At 43.9% G+C, this 22,573-nt stretch overlaps 1 protein-coding gene across 1 annotated transcript; it reads left to right on the forward strand.

Moving 5' to 3' along the window:
• The first annotated feature begins 4 nt into the window (after window positions 1-4).
• Window positions 5-13,114, forward strand: NR2E1 (nuclear receptor subfamily 2 group E member 1). Its single transcript, XM_022553859.3, has 7 exons — window positions 5-1,088; window positions 2,675-2,910; window positions 4,187-4,333; window positions 6,425-6,521; window positions 6,909-7,058; window positions 7,301-7,406; window positions 11,554-13,114. The coding sequence occupies exons 1-7, from the start codon at window positions 1,076-1,078 to the stop codon at window positions 11,714-11,716; spliced, it is 912 nt and encodes a 303-aa protein (XP_022409567.2). The 5' UTR covers window positions 5-1,075; the 3' UTR covers window positions 11,717-13,114.
• Window positions 13,115-22,573: the final 9,459 nt, after the last annotated feature.

Raw genomic sequence — 22,573 nt, forward strand, 5'->3', positions numbered from 1 at the left:
TCCATTAGAAATTTTCTCTGTTTTCCTCTTTTAATGGCCAATATTTTTCCAGAAAATTGCATTGGATAAAACATTTATTTTCTCATGCATCTCAAATAAGTATTTCTAAGGCACAATTACCTCTTTTTTTTTCAGTTATCTTGCTAATATTCTCAATCTATGTTATCATTTTGTCAGACAGTTCATCACATTATCTTCCTGGTCATATTTACATGGTGGGCATTTCTAGAATTTGTCCAGGCCTTGGGCTCTTCCCTTCCCACTCTCACATCTGTAAGCCTTGCCCTCCTAACCACTCTGGCTTCTGCCTCACCTTCCAGAAATGGCTGTGTTTCTATGAATCTGGGCTAAGGCTAGTCTTTAAGACAACTCTCAACATGCTGGTCAGAAGCATGGCTTGGAGTACAAAGGCAAGAGAGGAAAACAGGAGAGTGGAGAATAATGGGAAATATTTATCTGACAGATAAATGGGCTCACCCAGAAAGTGACAGAAAGAGGTAGACTCAAGACCTGAAAGTGGAAAGAATAGTTGGTGGGAGGGGGACGTGGCAGGGGTCCTGGCAGGCAAGCCTGCTCCTTGCAGAGCTCTAAGGCCTCCTCCTCCAGGGCAGGTCGCTGTCTTCGGTCCTGAAAAGTCTCGCCCCGCTCCAACCCCTCTGCGCCTGGCGGAAGTTCCCCTCGGGAGCTCCTCCCCACGCAGCGTAGTCTGGGCAAACCAGGAGCTCTGACCCTTCACCTGATTTGAGAAGGACTTTCCTTCTTGTCCGCTTTCATAGGGTCAGGGGCTGGTCCTTTTGAAGTAGCCCCAGGAATCCCAGCCCTTCCTTTTCCTGGCCCCGCTGGTGCCCAAGGCCCTCGCGTTTCGCGGAGCCAGGCTTGCAGCTCCGGGGTCTGTTGCGGGGTCCGTACCCGCCTCAACGCCTTTTCCCCGACCCGGCGCCGGCTCGCGTCCCCAGTCTAAAGGTCCTGGGGGCCGCTGACCGCCTGCGCTCTGTTCCAGGGAGGCTGCCCGGTGGACAAGACACACAGAAACCAGTGCAGGGCGTGTCGGCTGAAGAAGTGTTTGGAAGTCAACATGAACAAAGATGGTAATCTATTTATTCTTAGTACATCTTTTTATCCTTATGTTGGTTGAATAGTAAGTAAATTGTGTGTACAGAAGATAATGGCACTCCTATGCATGTAAATCATCTCCTGAGCATTTCTTTCCAGGTGCTGGGAATTGGCCTCCGGCTTTAGTCATCTCCCTGCATAAGCCCCACCCTCACCCCACTGAACTCCCCAGGGCAAGACCCATGCCCACGTGGGACACTTGCGCCTCACAACCATCCCCACGAAGCCAGCGTTCCTGGGGTCCCCACCCTGCTGGGGACCCGCATGTGACATTCCCGGCCTCCCATGCTGATTCTTCTTCTCACCTCTCCTTGCAGCCCTTTTGTGGTCAGACTTAAGCCTGTTAGCCTCCCGCAGGGTCTTGCTGTCTGGATACTCTCCTGGAGAGGATATCTTGGGGACTAGGAGACGGGTTGAAGGAGGAAGGGCAGAGACACGAACACGCGGAATGTCCACCCCTTGTTTGTAGGCTCACCAAGATTACAAAATCAGGACGGCCCTTGTGGCGATCTGAGCTTTTTCAGGGCCTTCTCTTAGTTCTAAAGAAAGGGGCTGGAGGGGCAGAGTGACGCCAGTGGGTGCCTCGGACACCCAACTCCCAGAAGGCTCTTAAAGGCGCGCAGCAAGAACTAGGTCGTCAGGATGCTTCTTGGGCTTAGAGTGCAATCCAAGCTCGTGCCCGGAGGTGGCCTGGCGCGGGCGCCCCAGGCCGGGACGTGGCAGGGGTCTTGGCTGGGAGGGAGGGATGGGACCTCAGGACTGGGTGCGGAGTGGGCTTTGCCCGGACGGAGACCTGGGCAGGGTGGCATCTCCACGAGGTACAGCGCCCATTGGGAGAGTTCCTTCCTCCGCGGCGCAGGAAGCAGGAGGGAGCGTCCAACCTGTTGAACTTGTGTATTGACAAGTTGTCAAGCTCGTCGAGCGGAAGATTGCCCTGAATTAATTTGTTTGTTTAAACTGTTGGTGGTAATTGTCACATCTCCCCTGCCTTCCTCCAGCACACTCTGAGAGGGCTTTCCCTCGTCCCATTCCCCAGCGGACCCGGGCTCGGGTCCTTTTCTCCTGGGGTCCTCGGAGGCCAAACGGCATCTCCAAGTGGGGCGAGGGATGGAGGTGGCGGGGGGAGTGGTCGTCGAGCGGACTGGGAAAAGTGTGTGCAGAGACGCTGTGCCTGGCTGTGCGCAATGCTCCCTCTACCCTTGGTTGTGGTGGAGACCCAGCTACTCCTGCCCAGAGGGTCTCTGGTTTCCCTGCTACCTTCCCTGGGTGCAGAGGAGCCCTCAACCGACAGAGAACACACCTAGTCTTGCCTGAGGCTCGGGTATTAGTGTGACACTTTGGGCCGGGCTGCTCTTCTCGGCTTCAGCTTCCTTATGCAAACAGTGTAAGGGTTAAACGGTCTCAGAGCGCCCTCCACCCTCACATTCCTTCTCCCTCCTTCTCTTCACCTCCCGGGTGCCCTTGCCTGTCCAGACGCAGCTTTTGGCCCGAGAGCGCGGCAGCGTCTAAGTGTCACCGAGTCTCTGATCTCGGGCGTGCGCCGGTCTGTCTGTCTCTGTAGCCGTGCAGCATGAGCGGGGGCCTCGGACGTCCACCATCCGCAAGCAGGTGGCCCTATACTTCCGTGGACACAAGGAAGAGAACGGGGCGGCCGCGCACTTCCCCTCCGCAGCACTACCCGCGCCGGCATTCTTCACCGCGGTTACGCAGCTGGAGCCCCACGGCCTGGAACTGGCCGCCGTGTCCGCCACCCCTGAGCGGCAGACCCTCGTGAGCCTGGCTCAGCCCACGCCCAAGGTCAGTGACCTTGCTGGGCCCGAGACCTTTCCGAGTGGAGGGTGGAGAGGGGCGCGCCCATTCTTTCTCAGCTGGCATGGCTCAGGCAAAAGATGGAGAGAGAGAGACCTCACGGGGTGCTCGGTGCTTCGCCGAGCCCTGCGGGGAGCTCTAGACCTCCCTCTCCCCCCTGTTGAGCTAGGGGTGCTCAAATTTTAGTGTGCAGTAAAGTCACTCTCTAAGCTGACTGCAAACGTGGCCGCCTAGGCCATCCCCCTTTCAGCAAATTTGAGGTGGTGCCCAGGAACCTGTATCTTTAGAAAACTAGTGTAAAGCCCTGGCTGAACTAAGAGGGCAGCCTAGGTGTTCCTGGAGGACAGAAGAGCAGAGTTTGTTTTTAGAAGAAAGAAGTTGCCTGCAGCTGGCAGAAGAGCCCCTGAATTGCAACTGCAGGGATCTAATCTCTTGGGCAAAGCCATGGGTCCCTAATGCAAGAGAGAAATGTGGAGCTCACTTTGTTAGGACAGTTTGAAGAAGTTGGCTTCATTTCCCACTCCCCGTACTCTCTTCTGAGCCGCATGAATTTACACAAGAATTGAGCCTCTACTAGCAGGGACACAGCCAGAACCACCTCAAAAGGCTGCCACCTAGGGACTACCTTCCAGGCTTCCAGTTGGTACCTACCCAAAGCCCCCACTCCAGGCTGAGAAGGGCTCCAGATCTCTCTCCCCAAGAGGAGGGCCAGCTGCAGCCCCACACTGCAGGGAAGCCAAACACCTGGGCACACGCACACACACAATATTTAATATTGCTTTCTTATCCTTGATGTGTATAATAAGCTTGGAAAAGTAGTGTTATGAATATGTCGTCAGTTATGAATGGGAATGCTCTATGAATGATTAAGATGTCTAATTGAAATATTTCCATAATATACTAATCCTTTCTAAAAATACTCATATGCATATTTGTGTTTGGGATGCCTATTAATTTATACTTTCTCCACATCTATTTTTATTTACTCAAATGCAAGAAGCTCTTGTCTAAATTGGGAGACAGGCTTGGCACTTGGCTCAGCCTGAGGAAAATTTGCTGCAGGGGATAGAAAAGCCAGATGCCCCTCTTGAAGGAACAGGCCGCCGAAGAGTGGAAATGAGCCTCTCCCATCAATTATTATTCCCCAAACTCTATAGATATTCCTATCTCCTTCACTGGTCTAATTAGAAAATTTTAAATTTGGCTCTTCTTGCAAAGCTGCAGTTTCCTTACTCCCTGTTGTTTCTCTTTCTTCCCCACCCAGTACCCCCATGAAGTGAATGGGACCCCAATGTATCTCTATGAAGTGGCCACAGAGTCAGTGTGTGAATCAGCTGCCAGGCTTTTATTTATGAGCATCAAGTGGGCTAAGAGTGTTCCAGCTTTCTCCACGCTATGTTTGCAAGACCAGGTATGACCAAGAGGGCACTGAGCTCTTGGGGGAAGGGGGTTGGGAAAGAAGCAACAGTAGCCAGTCTTATGAAACTAGAAGCTACCTGGATAAATCACCAAGGCCAAGCATCCGTTCTTAACAGCAGTAGGAAATGATTTTTCTTAGCTTCTTGCTATGGGTTCAAAATAGCTAGCTATGGAATCCTTACTAAGAAATGTAATTATGTTATTTCAGGAAAGTTGGATATGATCTAAAAAAAACAAATATACAAGACCATTGTCTTTTTTTTCATTATCTTTTTTTAGTTTAATTGAAACATCAAATTTCATCGCAAATTTTAAAAATCTTAATGATTTTTAAAATTGTTAACAAAACAATATTTTCTTAAGAACACTGGAACTGAGAGACAGAACGTGATGAGAGTATTCCCTTGTAAGATTTTGGGAACTAGTCTCATTATTTTATATTTGCAGCTTTATATTTTCCATTGTGATGCTCATAGTTTTGGCCACTGATTGATCAGCATGAAGGATTAAAGAGTGCATTGCACACCTCCCTTGATTCTTTAAATGCTTTTAGAGTTTTTGTAAACAAATAGGTCTGGTGCGTAATCCTGTGGTTGTAAATGACATTAAGAGGGAGAAAACAAAGTATGTGCCTTTAAAATTGCATCGTACCGAAACTCAGAAGTTTTGTTGTTAGGAATATCAGAAATGGCCTCTGCCAGAATTTTTCTGCCCTTAAGGGAAAGAAATAAAATGAAGTATTCACAAAAATTGGCCGTCACCAGCACATTCATGGAAATTAATGACAAATTTCCCAAAAGGCTAATAAGTAGCTCCAAAAGCAAAGGATTTGTTTCTTTAATTCATTTTATACCTAATTAAAGCATAATAGTGCCCCTTAATATGAAGTACATTTCCTACAGAGAGCCCTGGCAATGTGCTCAAAACATTTAATCTTCTAGCATGGGATGTTCTTTTTTTCATGGCCTGGACTTTCAGACATGGTCAGAATTAGACATTGTTTACCTTGCATTTTTAAAGTATTATTTTCTGTATTTAATGCAATAAAACTGAAAATAAAGCACTTTGAAAATTAAACCTTTTGGTCTAATTGTGATTTTGGTTACAAGCCTTCACAATTCAGCCCTTAGCTCTCAAAAGGAAATCCTCTCACATCCAGAACTGACTGGTTTTTGAGAGATTTTTCAAAAACAAATTTTTCAAGATGGTTAGTTTCTATCTTTGACCAGCTTTACTGGTTGACTCTGACCGTTTGCTCTGTGTGTGTGTGTGTGTGTGTGTGTGTGTGTAAGTTGGCTGTTTTTTCTCAAAACAAGTATTTGTAGACTCTTTAATCCAAACAAAATTTACTTACTGTCTGCCACTTAGCCCTTCGGTGGAAACCCTTTAACAACAAGCAAACTGCAGTGAAGTGGAATCCAGTACGTTAATTTCGAAAAGGAGCCATATTTTCATTTTAAATATTCAGTAGCACATTTTAATAGAATGAAAATGACAAGCACCTTGATGCTGTCCACTTATGAGTCTCAGAAAAATCAGGCAGTGAGATGAGGTAAACTCAGCAAAACCTGATTAACATAATTACACCCTGATTTCCCTGCATGCCTCTTGGGAATTAGTGATCACTCTCCCAGCCCAGCCCGCTCAACCCTCCGGGAAGATGGGGGCCCACATCTGCATGCTTAGCCTGGAATCCTCAACCCTGATAATATCAACATTTTCTATGTTGATATTATCCACCTGCTGTGCTGCTGGTGACATTTCATAGAGCCTGGGTCTCCTGAGAAGTTTTTAGGTGGTCAGGAACAAATGGATGCAAGAACAAGAAGGGTAAACTCTTTCCCAAGGGAAGCAAAATTTGGGGAATTGGAATGGCTGACTCTCAAATGCATGTGCTTAAGTATAGACACCTTTTAATAAAGGAAAATATGAGAAAATAAGGGAAAGCTAGAATATTCAGAGGAAAAACTATCAGGACAGGCATTTAAAACACTTCTTAAAATGATGGAAATTTACATATTGAAATTGTTTATAAATTTATAAATTACACACTATATTATATTATACATCTATTGTATGACAGCTGATGCTTTTGGAAGATGCTTGGAGAGAACTGTTTGTTCTAGGAATAGCACAATGGGCCATTCCGGTTGATGCTAACACTCTACTGGCTGTATCTGGTAAGAATTGCACAATTTAATGACTTTGTTGTAGAAATTACCATAAAAATACATTACTGAAAAAAGAACAACATGTAAAGAATAACAAATTCCTGCTGAACAATAGAGTATACCTGTCATTTATAAATCTATATTTAAATGCAAATAATGTTGTTTTGTTGTATTCATGACTGCTTGCATTGTTATTTAAATGCAAATTACTGTGTTTGTTATCATCCAAGAGAAGATTTTATATTAACTTTCATACAATATAGCCAGTTTACATGGAATCAGATATCTTAGAGTGACAATTGAATAGATATTGATATGCAGGATTTTGTCAAAAATCAATATTAAATCATGAAAATGCCTTCATGTTAGAGCATTTATTGCATATTTTTATTCTAGGCATGAATGGTGACAACACAGATTCCCAGAAGCTGAACAAGATCATATCTGAAATACAGGCTTTACAAGAGGTGGTGGCTCGGTTTAGACAACTCCGGTTAGATGCTACTGAATTTGCCTGTCTAAAATGCATCGTCACTTTCAAAGCTGGTAAGCAGACACAAACTGCTGTCTCTTCTCCTTCCCCAGTTTTGCCATCTCACTAATTCAGACACCTCCAAGTCCAAAAAAGAGGTGATGGTTTTCAAGAGAGCTGATACTCTTAGTCTGACTCCATTTTCGATAGCCATGGAACCTGCATGTTCTTCTGCTGGCCATCCACTTCCAGAGAGTGCTTTCCCCATCTGCATTTCCTGTGCTGCCTATCACAATTTCCTGGTCTTCATTTCTAGTTCCTACACACAGTGGTTCTGAACTGAGAAGTTTCCGGAATGCTGCCGCCATCGCAGCTCTTCAGGATGAGGCTCAGCTAACTCTCAACAGCTACATCCATACCAGGTGACCCTTGTTTGCCTTGAATGTGTACTTAAGAAAATTGCTTCCATTGTGAATGTGTGAGCAGACAGCAAAAAGCCAGTTCAAACACTGTGACTAATTATCCTGTTGCCAAGCCAGTTAATTTAATTAGAATCTGTGTCCTCACGTATTTCGAAGGGTAGGTGAGAGGAGCAAATCAAATTACATTACAAAACTGAAAGCACTGCCAGACACCATACACCTTTCCTGGATGAATAAGTTGATCCATCAATATAGCTGAACACATTGAGGTGAATGGGCCCAGATATGAGCAAGGTGAAAAATGAAGGCTAAAGTGTTATGTTAGTTGATATATTAGAGAGTGGTCACATGATCCTTTAAAAAAGGCAGGTGCCTTTCTTTGGATGCCAATCCCAAATAGAAGGACCAGAGAACTTTCTAAAGCGGTCATCTTTAACCCCATCATGACTGCCGTCTGGCTTTGGTGATTGGTATCTGTTGACTTATTTTGAGCCATAGCACCCATCATGTTACTTCTGGCCAAGCAAAGCCCACTGACAGAGGCTGTTCTTGGCTATTTGTAGAAACTCTCAGTCACTGGGGTTCCAGCAGTGCTCCTCCTGGCCCACCAAATGGGCAAATCCACCACGAGGTCTACAGACTTTCTGATTCCGTTTTCAGACGAAAAAAGCAAGGCTTTTAAAGAGCAGTGAAACCTTGCTAGCTTCCTAAGTTAGGGCTGCAGTAGATCTGAGGTTAGAATAGAGTTGCTCTTCTTACTTATTCTCTAGATCTTGAAGAGAAGCCCATGGAAACCAGTCTCTATCATCTCAACATCACCCATAGACACTAGGCTGGGAGAAACTAAATCAAATGGGTAGAGGCAGTTAATGCTTCCATTACTGAAGGGGTCAAAGAAACCCCAAGTCACCTGTGTTCATTTGGGATGATACCACTTCTGCAGGGATCTCCTTATCCTTTTATAAATCCTCTTTTGAATACTAATGAGTAAAACTGTTCCCTGTCCCAGAGTCGTTGAATGTAGCTTTTCGGAATTCCTATTCCTGAAAGCTTTAGGCTTCACAGTAGATCTTCAATAGCTGATAGCAACCAATATCTATTGAGTGCTTACTGTGTGCCTTACAACCCAGCATATTATGATTTTCCCTAAAAGTAGAGGAACAAGTAAATTTGTAAAATGTGAGTTTAACAGCAACAACAAATTGTTCCCTGTCCATTGAATATCACTGAAACTGTGATGAGTGGTAGAGCCTGTGTATGTTTTTCCAAATTAAAGTTCCGTGGTTTTAGATTTAAAATCCACATTTACTTTCAGAATGTATATAGTAAGCACTTACATTTGTTCAGAATTATAAAATGGAACTGTACATAATTTGGGCACTTTTTCCCCACTAAAAACTAAATTGTATATCATAACTGACCTCTGACATTTAGAATCTTTAAGGTATAAAGAACATCACACCAGGAGAATATGATACTAGGTATTGATTCAGTCAAGCCTTTGCTGAGTACTCGCTTTGTGCAGGGTGGCTGGTGAGCACTGTGGAACACGAGAAAGGACAAGATACTACCCATTATCGTTACAGGAAGTAGGCAGAAGTGTTACTCCAACTCAGACCAGGGAAGAGAAAAAGCAAAGTGGGGAGTGAGAGAGAGAAATTCCCGTTGGAGGGAGTGAGAAAAAAATCTGCAAAGTCTGATGCATCGAGAAGACATGTGAGCTAGTTCTTGGATTCCAGCAGGAGAGAAGGGGACCAACAGGAGGCAGAAGAGGGGCTGGTAGAGGTGCCATGGAAGGTGCCAGAGAGGGAGTAAGGAGAGTCTGAGAGAGCCTGACATTTCAGGAGCTGCTTCTAGGACAACCTGAGAGAGTTAAACCACAAATTAACAGAAGTCTAGTTTAGAGAAATGACAAGTATACTACTTCTCTGTCACCCTTAAAACAAGGAAATTATTCATGGAAGGAACACATCTGCTTTGACATGAGCCTTTCATTTCATGATATCAGCTACAGCTAGAATTTAATACTAATATCTAGAGTCATACATGTGACAAAACTGACTATACCTTACTGCTTAGCTCCTTCAAATCAGCGAACATTCTCCTCTAGCACTTTCCTGTCTAGAAAAATAAAATCTGAAATTGGGAAGTTAATGTGGCAAACTGAGCTAATTGTGCATTAATTGTTAAAGCTGCAAAGTGAGCTAATTGTTACAGCCCGGTAAGTGATTTCTCTAATTACCTAGGACACGAGGAGAGGGCTAGAAATCGGCATTTCAAACAAACTATATACAACTACATGTAACAACTATATATAACTACATATAATAATAAACAATTTAGTTATATATAATAAACTATATAACTGACAATCAAATACCCGAATCCGTGACAGACACAGAACACTTACACCTGGAAAGAAAACTTCCAGTTATGTATGCTGATGGATGAAGTCAAGGGCAAAGATACTCTACAAAATAATTTTGAGCAGTCAGAGAGCCCCTTTCTTTCCTTCTCTCTCTGTCTCTGTCTCACACACACACATACACATGGTTATTGTTTCTGGGTAGTAGAGTACTCCACATATAATAAACACTTAATTTGTGTTGACTGTCTAACCAGCCTCTTCCTAACTAGAGAATAAGAGAAGTGGGTGAGTAGGTGAGTGGATAATCTACTCACAGAAAATCAAGAGTTAACTGTCTGTGGAGTCACCAAAATACGTCCTTTCTGAAAGTAATTATTTCCCACAGTGTTTTCTCACTGTGGGAAACTTCAGCATGTTGGGTGGTTGCTGCAGACACAGTGGGGGCTTATCTAGGCAGCCACTGCTTCCCACCCACTTCAGGGGGCTTCTCTCCTCTGCCTGCCTGAGAAGGGAAACAGAGCTGTTGAAGAGAGTAAGTGGCCAAGGTGAAAGGGAGACGTGGGCCTTGGGAATACTTTCCAGGAAACGTAGGAGATGTTTCTGGCAAGTAGAGTAAGCGGTGGGATTTATGTATTTTTTTAAATGTAGAGAAGCTACACCGTGTCCATACCACATTATTAAAGGTGGTCTGGTGGTCCCTGTCCATTGGTGGTCATGAAGCTGGGCAGTGAAAGAGCCAAATGAGGTCCTCAGAGGCCCAGAATGAATTATCAGCCTCGTATCAGGTTTAAGAGAGGGACTCTCTTGTGCCCAAAGCTAAGAGACAAGCATGAAAGTTGTTCCCCTGGACTCTGCACGGTGGGGTTATTGGGCAGTTAAACTCAATGTTCAGCTACCTAACTCCTGTGTAGGAATTGATATCTGTCAGTTTCTAGCACCTGTGGCCATGGACTGAACCTGGCTGAGTCACAGATAAGTGTCTCCAGAGGTCAGTCTTTTGGGTGGTTTGTGTCCGTGGAGGGAGACCTCCTGGTAGACTGTATTGACACCTGATTCCAAGCTATTGACTGAAGACACATCAAGGCAGTGAGGAGGTGGCTTAGAGGCATCTAAAGGCAGCAGAAAATTGAACTTGCACATCTGAGCACAGATGTACGTTGGACATCAAGAGAGGAAATTGTTCAGCAATTTCTCACATCTTTAATTATATGCCAATTTCACTGACATGAAAGTTGGGTGGCACTGCCAGCCAACAGAATTTAGTCTTTAATTTTCAGTGTAATAAGGAGGGAATTATTCCTGAGAGTGACTAAGTATAGTGCCTGAATAATAATTTAGAGAATTGCTTAGAAAAGGAATCCATTTTATTTGAGGGAAATAGCCTCATGAAGGAGTCTTGTGAATCAGAAACTGTGGATGTTGTCACTAGTTTTGTCATCAATACCATTGGTTGGTTTCTACACTGGCAACCTTAAGTTTATTATTTGGTCTAAACTTAGTACCATGTTTCTTAAAATTACTTTTTCTCCAAAAAAACTGCAACCCCTGGGCTAATGAGGAGACAGTCACCATGTGCTTTTGGCAGCATCATTATGTTCTCCATGCCTCAATTATTCCACCTGCAAAACAGGGACAGTAGTGCCTGGCTAGGACTCTGTAGTATGTTATTAAAGAGGCTGAATCAGGAAATTAAGCTGAAGATGGTGTGTGTTCAAGGATGAGATATTAAGCCTGTTAGTGATGGATCTTACCTTGCTTTCATGGCTTCTCCTATTCCAGATATCCCACTCAACCCTGTCGCTTTGGAAAACTCCTGTTACTTTTGCCAGCTTTACGTTCTATTAGTCCATCAACCATAGAGGAAGTGTTTTTCAAAAAAACCATCGGCAATGTGCCAATTACAAGACTGCTTTCAGATATGTACAAATCCAGTGATATCTAAGCTCTCCAAGTCCCTACTTTTCAGGATGGGACAGTATCTGATGAACTTCTACCCATGGAGAACAAGCCTCAACTAACAAACCCTTCAGGAAGCATAAACCTGGGAATGTGTAGCCTTCAGGAAAAAATGTCAATTGACACAAAACAATTCCAGTAGCTCTGACCTGCTGCCTCACCCAGGGTGGGGTGGCCTGGAAGGAAAAGGGGGTGTAAGAGGACCGCCTGAGCAGAGAGGACTCACTGCTACCATGCCCTGGGAGGGGACCGAATTCGGGGTTGCCACAGGCCAGGCCATTCTGCCTCTTACCTGGAAGATCAGGCTGATCTATCAACAGCTGAAACATAAGTAGACCATTTTTTTTCCCTTTTAGCGTATAAAGTTGGGTAACCAAATATAGTTCTGTGTATAACATCATACAGCAGCCTTCAGAACTATCTTATGTTGAAGAATTTATTTCAAAAATAATGGTTAGGTTTTAAATCAAAAGTTTTATCAAAAGTTTCCCTTCTATTGTACTACTTCATAAAGTGGCCTTCAGAACTGAGTTAATAAGTGAAAGGTAGCTTATGCTGTGAGATTTGCTTTTTCTCTCTCTTCTTCCTTTCTCTTTCTTTCTTCCTCTTCCTCTTCCTCCTTCTCCCCCTCCCCCTCCTTCTTCTTCTTAATACCATAGGCCAGGCAACCTTGTCAAAGGAATTGGTGGACGAAAATGAGATTCTCACCAGGACTTCAGGTTGGATAACATCTAAAAATAGAAGAGCTTTACTAAAAGAACACAAGTCGAGGGAGGATGAATAAAAACAGCAAAACCAAATAAAGTGGAGATGAATGATGGAGTGAGGCAGACTGCTGTCCCATTAACACAGTGCTGAAACCAAAGGCAATGGGGGTCCAAACTCGTGTTTCAGTGAGTCACACCAGACAGTAAATGAACAGAGACATGAGACCAGAAGGAACTTCAAGGAGATGGATGCTAAAGGGCTTCTTGATCCAGTGCTAACAGCCTGAGACTCTTCAATGCCTTTCAGAAAACCGGTTTCTAGTAAAGCTTTGAATGCCTGCACGTGCACCCACACACTTCGTCCTACACTACAAGCTGCTCCTTTGGTATGAATCTCTGCTTATGGAAATGTAGACACAAACATTTTTAAATAGCTGCTGTACTTTTCACATTCTGATTTATTAGGTACTAGCACTGAGGAAAAATATTCAGCACTTGGACTATTATAGGATGAGTAAAACTTTCCTTGTATAAAGTGAATTAACTGATTTGTGAAGTTAAAAGGTTGTACTCATTGTATTTACAAAGAATAAAAAATATATTGCATTTAAATGAACTCTGCCTGATTTCTTAGCCTCCCTCCCCGGCTGGTTCTTATCCACCAGTTACAAGGCGGCGGCGGCAGCTGGTGTAAAAACTGAAGCTCAGAGCACTGCAGCCTGAAGAACTGAACCACAAAGGCAATTTCCTTTTTACAGTGAATCCCATGTAAAATGATGAATAAAGAAATATAAGATTCTGTTCTCTGCAGCTCTCAAATGTAATTGCATCTGTTAGAAAAATTACTGTGTGAGGAAGAAAGAGGCCGATTAACAGAGTCTTCATTCACTCACTCCCTGTTTCTAACTCTCTTGCCAACATTTCAGTCCTGACCAGGAACTTAAAATTATTTAATGATCAAAAAGATAAAGTGTGAAGAACCATATTGGTGAGTAAGATGCGGAAAGAGCAGTAGAAAGTGCATTGAGATGTTCCCAGCAAATCTCAGGGCACTGGTTCCACAGCCAGAAGCCGGTGGTGGAAATCAGAGTTGCCCAAGGACATGGGCACTATGCGTTCCTCCTGGGCAGCAGCTCCAGCAAGAGTCTGGAGCAGAGGCACTAGCATCTCTTGGCTAAACTGACTTGGCAGATAGCATGTGTGGAAGTTCAATCAGCCATCCACTCCTAGTCCACTAATTCCACTGAGAAAAAGAAGTTGGTCTTAAAGGAAAGCAAGCTACTCAAAGATTTGTACAAGAATGTTCTTTACAACACTGTTCATATTTAAGAACTAAAATGTCCACCAGCAGAGAATAGATAAATTGTGGTAAATACAGACAGTGTTACAATAGTTCAAGTGAATGGGCTAGACCTGATGTATAACATAGGTAAATCTGGAATATGGTGTTGGGGGAAGTGAATCCCACAGGATACATACAGATTGGTTTTAATATAAAATTTTGCAACCTACAGAACAATACTCCACCGTGTTCATAGATATACAAATGTATAGCATATATTTAAAACAAACATGAGTATGGTAAACACTAACCGTATGATAGTGGTTACCTTTGGGAATGGATGGGATTGCTGAAGGGTACCGAGAAGACCCTCCCTCAAATGTTTCTGAAATGGTTGATTTCATAAGACAGAAGAGAACTGCAAACAAATGTAAGTTCAATGACAAGATTTGGCAAAGATGAGCAATGGATTCAAGGCTGTTCATCCATGTATTAATCAAGTTTTACTTCAATAATGCTGAATTACAACCCCCAAGACTTTTAACAACAAACTTGTATTTCTTGCTCATGGGACTGCTGGGCTGGGCACCTGGCTGCAGTTTGGGTTCAAGTGGGCTCCAGTGTTTCCTCATTCTGGACTAGCATCTTCCTTAGAGAAACTTCTTTGCATGACAGAGTGCAGAAGTGCAAGGGGCTGAGCCAAACCATGCGAACACACTTAAAGCTGCTGCTCCCGACATGTGTGTTCACTTTCCACCAGCCAAAGCCAAACACACGGCCAAACCCAACCTCATGGGGTCAGGGAGTGTACGCTTCTCGAGGAAGAGGAGGGGGGAATCACTGACATAATAAAAGGATAAAGAAGATGTGGCACATATATACAATGGAATATTACTCAGCCATAAAAAGAAACGAAATTGAGTTATTTGTAGTGAGGTGGACGGACCTAGAGTCTGTCATACAGAGTGAAGTAAGTCAGAAAGAGAAAAACAAATACTGTATGCTAACACATATATATGGAATCTAAAAAAAAAAAAAAAGTCATGAAGAACCCAGGGGCATAAAGATGCAGAATAAAGTCCATTCTCTACTAGAGAATGGACTTGAGGACACAGGGAAGGGGAAGGGTAAGCTGGGACAAAGTGAGAGAGTGGCATGGGCATATATACACTACAAACATAAAATAGATAGCTAGTGGGAAGCAGCCGCGTAGCACAGGGAGATCAGCTCGGTGCTCTGTGACCACCTAGAGGGGTGGGATAGGGAGGGTGGGAGGGAGGGAGACGCAAGAGGGAAGAGATATGGGGACATATGTATATGTATAACCGATTCACTTTGTTATAAAGCAGAAACTAACACACCATTGTAAAGCAATTATACTCCAATAAAGATGTTAAAAAAAACTATCACAGTCAGAATCTAATCTATTTGAAATACTCTCAGTAAAGTTAAAAGGTAGTAAGTTTCCTGTGACATGCCACGGAATACTGATTTCCCACCGGAATTGCCTTTGTTTGGGGCATCTCTGCCATTACAAAGAAGAATCAAACCTGGCTTTCGTAAATCAACTATAGTTTCAAAACAAAACAAAACAAAACCCTGGCTTACAACATTTGAGAAAGCCCAGAATTAAAAACCCAGTAGTGCTCTCATCTGGGATTCTGAAATCTCTGCTGTATGCAGCCTGGATACTTTTAAGAACCTCACCGCTTGCTTAGATTTTAAGGCAGACATCCTCTAGGGCTACTGTTGTGGGGAGGTGTCACTGCGGTCTTGGATACACAAATTCCAGATCTACAGTTTCAAGTTCTGCAATTTGAATATACCAACAAGAGAAGGTGAACCCAGCCAAGTGACTACTGCAGTCAAAAACCAGACTTCAGTGCTTCTCCTTTGACAAATGTTTTTTCTAAATCTGGGAGGGTCACCTTTTAAGAGTAGTAATTGTGTACGGTGACAATTAGATATGGAGTCTTACATTTGTGTTTGAATTACTTTTAGTTGTTCTTTGATGCTAGGGAAGAGAAAGAACAGAGGATGAGTTCAGAAACTGAATTGAGATTCCCAAATTATTTCACTTGTAGTTCAAGATTTTTAGTTCAGTTTAGGAGCCCAAGAACTGAACCCACTGGCCAGAGACCTGCACTGTGGTTGCTGTCCTTAATCATTTATATAAAAATGGAAACCCTCTGTGGTGATTGTTTTGTGATGTATAGAAATATCGAATCTACATCGAATCTATGTTGTGCACCTGTAACTAACATAGTGTTATAGGTCAATTACACCTCAGTTTTAAAAGAAGAAAGGACATGTAATCACAGTATTCTAATAGGTTCTGCAGTTAACAATTTTTACATTGTTATAATAATACAAACACTAATTATTGGTATAATTAAAAGTATGATAGGGGGCTTCCCTAGTGGCGCAGTGGTTGAGGGTCTGCCTGCCAATGCAGGGGACGCGGGTTCGTGCCCCGGTCTGGGAAGATCCCACATGCCGCGGAGCGGCTGGGCCCGTGAGCCATGGCCGCTGAGCCTGCGCGTCCGGAGCCTGTGCTCCACAACGGGAGAGGCCACAACAGTGAGAGGCCTGCGTACCGCAAAAAGAAAAAAAAAAAAAAAGTATGATAAAATTTTTGGGAGAGGATGAGGGAGGAGAGGTGGAGGTACTAAATCTTCATCTCATAATATTTATAACTTTAAAAATTGCCTTTTCTTTTTATTGTATCTATGAGACGATAGATGTTAATCATTTCACAATATGTAACTCAAAGCGTCATGCTGTGCAAGTTAAACTTATACAGTGACGTATGTCAATTATTTCTTAATAAAACTGGGGGAAAAACAAACAAGGTAGAGAACAGGAAAAAAAAAAAAAAAGAAACCCTATACTTCTCTGAAGTTATCTGTGTCTGTGTGGCTGTCTCTCCCAATGGTATATATGGCTCTACTTCATTCGTTTTACCATCTGCCTAGTACTTCACTGTATGGATGGACTACAGTTTACCCAACGAATCCCTTATTGGTGGACTTGGGTGGCTTGCAGTTTCTCACTGCAGTAAATTAAACTACAAAGAGCTGTCCTTCTATGTACGCTTCTGTGGACTTGTGGGGTATTTCTGTAGGATAAATTCTTAGAAGTGGCATTTCTGGGTCAAAAAGATTATATGCATTTTTAATTTTGATACATATAACCAAATGGCTCTCCAAAAGGGTTGTATCAATTTGCACTCCTGTGAAGAGGGTATGAGAGTGCCCATTTCATTGCTCAGAATTTAAAAGTGCTTAATCAGACACAGGCTTGATGAACACTTCAGAAGCTGTTAGAAAAATACAGAGAATACATACGTTTCAATAATGAATATGCCTCTGCTACTGGACTGGTGAAGTTGGTTTCACTTTTCACCCATGGTTAGAGCTTGGTTCACTAAATTTTTCAATCCAGGCCACTTCTGTGAACTTTTGACAGTACCCATATCACAATGAAGGTTGAGAGACAGTGGATAAATGAAAATATAGAAGGAGCTTGGCAGACACTTTCTGTTGCTAAGAAGCTGCTCTAAGAATCTCAAGTCACTCATTTTACAATAACATTTTTTATATTTGCTTATGGAGGGAGATCCCTGGTGGCCTAGTGGTTAGGATTCCAGGCTTTCACTACCATGCCCTGGATTCGATCCCTGGTCGGGGAACTGAGGTCCCACAAGCCGCACAGCATAGCCAAAAAAGAAAAAAAAATTGCTTAAGAATAATAACTCCTTTTAACTGAATAGCTTCAGTACCTTTACAGCATATGGCTTATTTTTTTTTATATGGCTTATTTTTTAATGTAGTCTGTTTTTTAGATTTTTGAGGCTCATTTTAGAACATGAATTTGTTTTTTTCCTCCACATATTGCTGACCTGCATATAGACCATTAGGGAGGGTTGTCAGAGCTTTTGACCACAGCTGAGCTGGGCTTGTTGGCAATGTACAGAGGGCAGTCTCTCTCATGAAGAAACTAGGATGTTGCCACATAGCCTGGGTATCTTTCTGACGTACCAAAGTATTGCGAGTGTTTTGCTGGGAAACTGAGTAGGGTCAAGTATTGAGGAGGCCAGGGTCATAGGTTTGATCCTCAGGGGAGCCAGGTGGCCTTATTCTGTCTGTGGCCCTAGTATCTCTAACGTCCTTCGATGGTTATGTCCCAGGACACTGAGCAAGTGGCAGTGGAGGCCTGGGCTCCTCTACTGTGAAGGCTGGAGAACAGCTCCCAGCTCTTGTCCCACCATGTGTCATCCAGGGCATCTTCTTTGCATTGACCCAGCCATGAGCCTAGAGAAAGGAGCGCTAGCCAGGGTGAAGAGACTGGGGTTCTAGTTATGACCAGTGTGATCTCAGGCAAGTCAGTTGCTAACCGCTCTGCACCTCAGTATTTGCATCTGTGCAGAGGAGCACTAGGCTTAGTGATGCCTAATCTCCCTTATTCTGTTCTCATCATTCTCATCATTCTATTTTAGTGGGGCCAGGAGGCCACTGGAAGAAATTCTCCTTGGTGGCAAGAACTAATCAGATTGATCGGATTTCCAAACATGCTCAACCTTGACTACTTTCCTTCCAAATCCTTTCATTTCAAATTGTTCTCAATCTTGGCTGCACATAGCATCACTCCAGGAGCTTTCGAAATGCTCAGTGCCCAAACTGCATCCACACCAGAGCAATTACACCAGAATCTCTGAGGCAGGGCCCAGGCACCAGTATTTGAAAGCTCCCCGGTGATTCCAGTGTGTGGCTAAGGATGAGAGGCACTGAGGTGGCCTTCCGTTGGGAGGCCTGGGACAGGGGTCATGTTCAGGCTCCCAGATCGTCTGTGTCCCTCATCCCTCGTGCCTGGTTGCTCTCCCCCTACTCACTGGTGACCTTTAAAAAGTTAATTCTTTCCCCTTTTTCCCTGCTCTGGCCTGTCCTTGAGCTCACCCAGCTGATTGTGGCGCTTACGATTGAGAAGCTCTTCTGACCTCTTCCCTTTCCCCAGAAATTAACGTGATCATTAAGGCTTATAATTTCACTTACCAGTGCTATCAATCAAGGGGCTGCGAAACAGAGTTGAGTGCTTTTGTAATTGGCAGCAGCCTGTGATTCGGAGCAGGGCACCCAGGGGCTGTGAGGAGGCTGGAGGAGGGGAGAGTTGGTGTGCAGGAGGGGCTGTGCCTCCTTGAACTGACTCCCTCAGCTCTTTGTGACTGGCTCCCAGAGGGGCCAGTAAGCTCTCAGTTTCATCTGCCCTGAATGTCAAGGCGAGGAAACCAGTTCCTGCTGGTAGCGCTTCAGGCTAACCCTTGCCCACCCCAAGCTCTCTGCAATGGAAAGGAAGGTCTCTTCGGGTTCTGAAGAGAGGAATGGGAAAGATCAGTGGATTCTTTATACACTGGGCAGCTCAAGTCTTGTCAGGGAGGGGCAGTGGGTCTAGATTATCTGTAGTTCAGAAGTGAGGTTAAGGCTGTCAAGCCCAAGGGAGTGACACATTCCTCCCTAAACCGCTTGCTTAGAGATACCTTGGAACCCCACAAATAGCAGTTGAGCATGGAGCAATGCATGCTTTGTGCCCCCTCCTCCAGCCCAGAGTGACTCCAGGTTTCTTCCTGTATGCTGAGAGCTGGTGATCAGAGTGGCCCTGGGGCTAGAGCTGTTCTCCCTCCTGGGAAGATTGGGCTGGCTGATGGAGTTTCTAACAAACACAGTGCCTAGTGGAATATCTCATACATACATGGTAGGTGGATTATGGGCCAGAGGTGAAGGGGTAGTTATTTTTATTTCAAGTAAAACATTACAACAGTATTAAAAGTGACTTTCTTTTATTAGATAGTAATATAGGAAATTTGTAGGGGAAAATTATATATAATTCCACCTCCCTAACACTATTTTTATTTTTGCCTATTTTTTCTAGTTCTTACACATGTACCTATATATTTTAACATAGTTGTAATCAGTGAACATATTTTCCATTCTGATACTACTCTTAACATTCTATCACTAACATTTTTTACAGTATCTATGAAACTTCAGAATTCCTTTTGATGTTTTCATAATTCAGATACTTGGCATGTGCCATAATTTACCTCTCATTCAGTTTTGGATAATTATTAACCCAAATGTTTAATAAAGTAAGTTCACATTATATGGAACAACACACATAAGACCTACCCACGTAAAATGTTAAAATGTAGTTTCCTGGTTCCTACCTCCTGAGATTGGGATTCAGCCAGTGTGAGGTGGGGCCGGGGCATCTGCACTCTGACAGTCCCGATGCAGGTGGTCCCAGCTCCATAGGCTCAGGCAGGTGAGTGACATCTCCAAGGTCACACAGCTGCTCTGAACCCAGAAGCTCCCCAGCTTCTACAACTGAATTTTGCAGTCCATATAAAAGACCAGTCCCCTGCTTCTCAATATGGAATGTGTCTACTGAGTTAGTGCCTATATCAGGAGCTTACTTTTCTTCTCACTTATCTCCCAGGGCTCCTTCCAAGTGCTTCCCCGTCAGCAGTACTGGGGCCCCAGGACTCAATGCGCTTGAGTGCTCCCAGGAAGGGAAAAGAGTCTGGCCAGTGGTGTCATACTTCTTCATAAGAACTAGAGATCTAGTTCCCTGGTAGCCTAGTGGTTAGGATTCCGGGCTTTCACTGCCATGGCCCAGGTTCAATCCCTGATCAGGGAACTGACATCCCACAGAGATTAAGGATGGAAAACACATTTTCTTTTCTCAACAAATTCTTAGAAATCATGACTGCCCCCTTAAAGAAATGATTTTTCTTTGGTCTTTTAAGCAAATTACTGACACATGCACAACATGGCTGAATCTTAAAACGTTCTGTTGAACAAAAGAATCCAGACAAAAGGAGCACTGGCTCAAGGACACAGCTTGGGATTTGAACCCAAGTCTGGGTGACTTTAAAGCTTACCCCTTTCTACTAGTCCCCAGCCTGCCTCTTGGTTTCTAGTCTGGGCTGTGGGTCTGCGGTTAGGGGAGGCCCTCAGCCAAGTCCCTTCCTGTGTTGGAAAAATGAGAGGCTTGGATTGAATTGCTTCTAAGATTCCTTACAGTTCTGATGTCCTCTGATTCTGTAAGTCTAGTTCATTTAAACCATTCACTTATTTTTGAATAGTTAACAGTCACATGATATAAAATTCAAGAAGTTCCATAGGGTATGTATACATGTCACAGAGCAGAGGAGATTAAAGAGACATGACAGCTAAATGCAATGTGGTGTCCTGGATGGGATCCTGTGACAGAAAGAAGATATTAGTAGAAAAGCTGGTAAAAGTCAGTTTGGAGTTTAGTTAATAGTAATGTACCACGGCTGGCTTCTTAATTTTGTCAAAAATACTGTGGTCATATAAGATGAGGGGAAACTGAGTGAGGGGGTACATAGGAACTGTTCGTATTATCTTTGCAACTTTTCTGTAAATCTAAAATTATTCCAAAATTAAAAGCTTTTTTTTTTTTAAGAGTTCATATACAGTGAAAGGTTTTCCTCTCAGCTCCATCCACTGGGCACCCAGTCCCCCCAATCAGACAACCAGTGTTGCTTGTTTCTTACATAATCTTTCAGAGATATTCAATGAATAATCAGAGAAAATATCTATATTATATAATATCATTTCTCAAAACAGAAATGTTTTATCTGTGAGATAAATTCCTGGAAGTGGAATTCCTGGGCATATAGTTTTGTTTTGTTTTGCAGTACGCGGGCCTCTCACTGTTGTGGCCTCTCCCGTTGCAGAGCACAGGCTCTGGACACGCAGGATCAGCGGCCATGGCTCATGGGCCCAGCTGCTCCGCGGCATGTGGGATCTTCCCGGACCGGGGCACGAACCCGTGTCCCCTGCATCGGCAGGCGGACTCTCAACCACTGCGCCACCAGGGAAGCCCTGGGCATATAGTTTTGATAGTTATTGCCAAATTGCCTTCCATGGTGGGTGTGCCGTTTATCCTCCTGCCAGACACTGTGTTTGAGGGCCTCTCATTTCACCAACACAGACTCTTGTCTGAGAGACCAGTTCACTTCAGTTTAAGTCATACTGTTAACTCCCAAAATATTCATGAACAAACCTCTCTAGAATGCTGCCAACAGAACATGGGTCCATTCTGAAGCACGTAGCCAAGGCACGCAGGGCGGCTGCAACGGCCAGAGGCAGCAAGGCTATGAAGAAGTGAGAGCAAATGAATAACATTCCTAATTTCAGTCACTACTGTCCTCAGGAGAGGACATTCACAGAAGGCCATTGTCTCTGCTCCCTAGCACACAAAGGGTCAAGCCTCATAAATTTGCTCATAGTGGGGAAAAAAAACCTCAGCAGGTCAAAGTGTTCAGATTACAGGTCCAGGAAAATCCCTTTGCAGAAAGAGGACAGCAAATCCCCAGTGCAGTTGAAAGGACAAAACTTTCTTCACCCTCAGAGACTCTTCAATGAATAAACCAGTTAAACATGGTTTGGATTTACTGAACATGAAAACAACTGGATTAAAGTATAATCTAGCTAGAAAGGAAAGGAAATGTACCGAGAAAGCTAAGTAATGACAAAGCTGCAGTGTCTACGTGCGCCAAGCAGGGATGGCCATTCCAGTTTTATAACCAAATATTCTTAAATGTTTAGCTTTCCTTTAGATCAAGATAATGAATCTCTGCTTGCATTGGCCTCTTTGATAACAACGCTGGCATCAAGGCAACCGTGTGAGCACGAGGGACAATGATGCCCAGGAGGCCGGAGGCCCTGGCTGTCAGGATGGATGTTCTGGCCTGGGCCCTGGCCTGACTGCCAACAGTCTGTGCAATCCATATAGAAGGCAGCATCGCACAGGCACAGGCTTTAGAATC

This window comes from Delphinapterus leucas, chromosome 12 (genome assembly GCF_059928025.1).
Source record: "Delphinapterus leucas isolate spDelLeu-1000000601 "Yukka" chromosome 12, BTC_Dleu_Yukka2, whole genome shotgun sequence".
Taxonomy (NCBI): domain Eukaryota; kingdom Metazoa; phylum Chordata; class Mammalia; order Artiodactyla; family Monodontidae; genus Delphinapterus; species Delphinapterus leucas.

Excerpts from the sequence above, each read along its gene's own strand:
- NR2E1 (XM_022553859.3), top strand. Across the intron at positions 2,911-4,186 it reads TGGCTCAGCCCACGCCCAAG|TACCCCCATGAAGTGAATGG; the intron begins GTCAGTGACCTT and ends TTCCCCACCCAG. Across the intron at positions 7,407-11,553 it reads AACAGCTACATCCATACCAG|ATATCCCACTCAACCCTGTC; the intron begins GTGACCCTTGTT and ends CTCCTATTCCAG.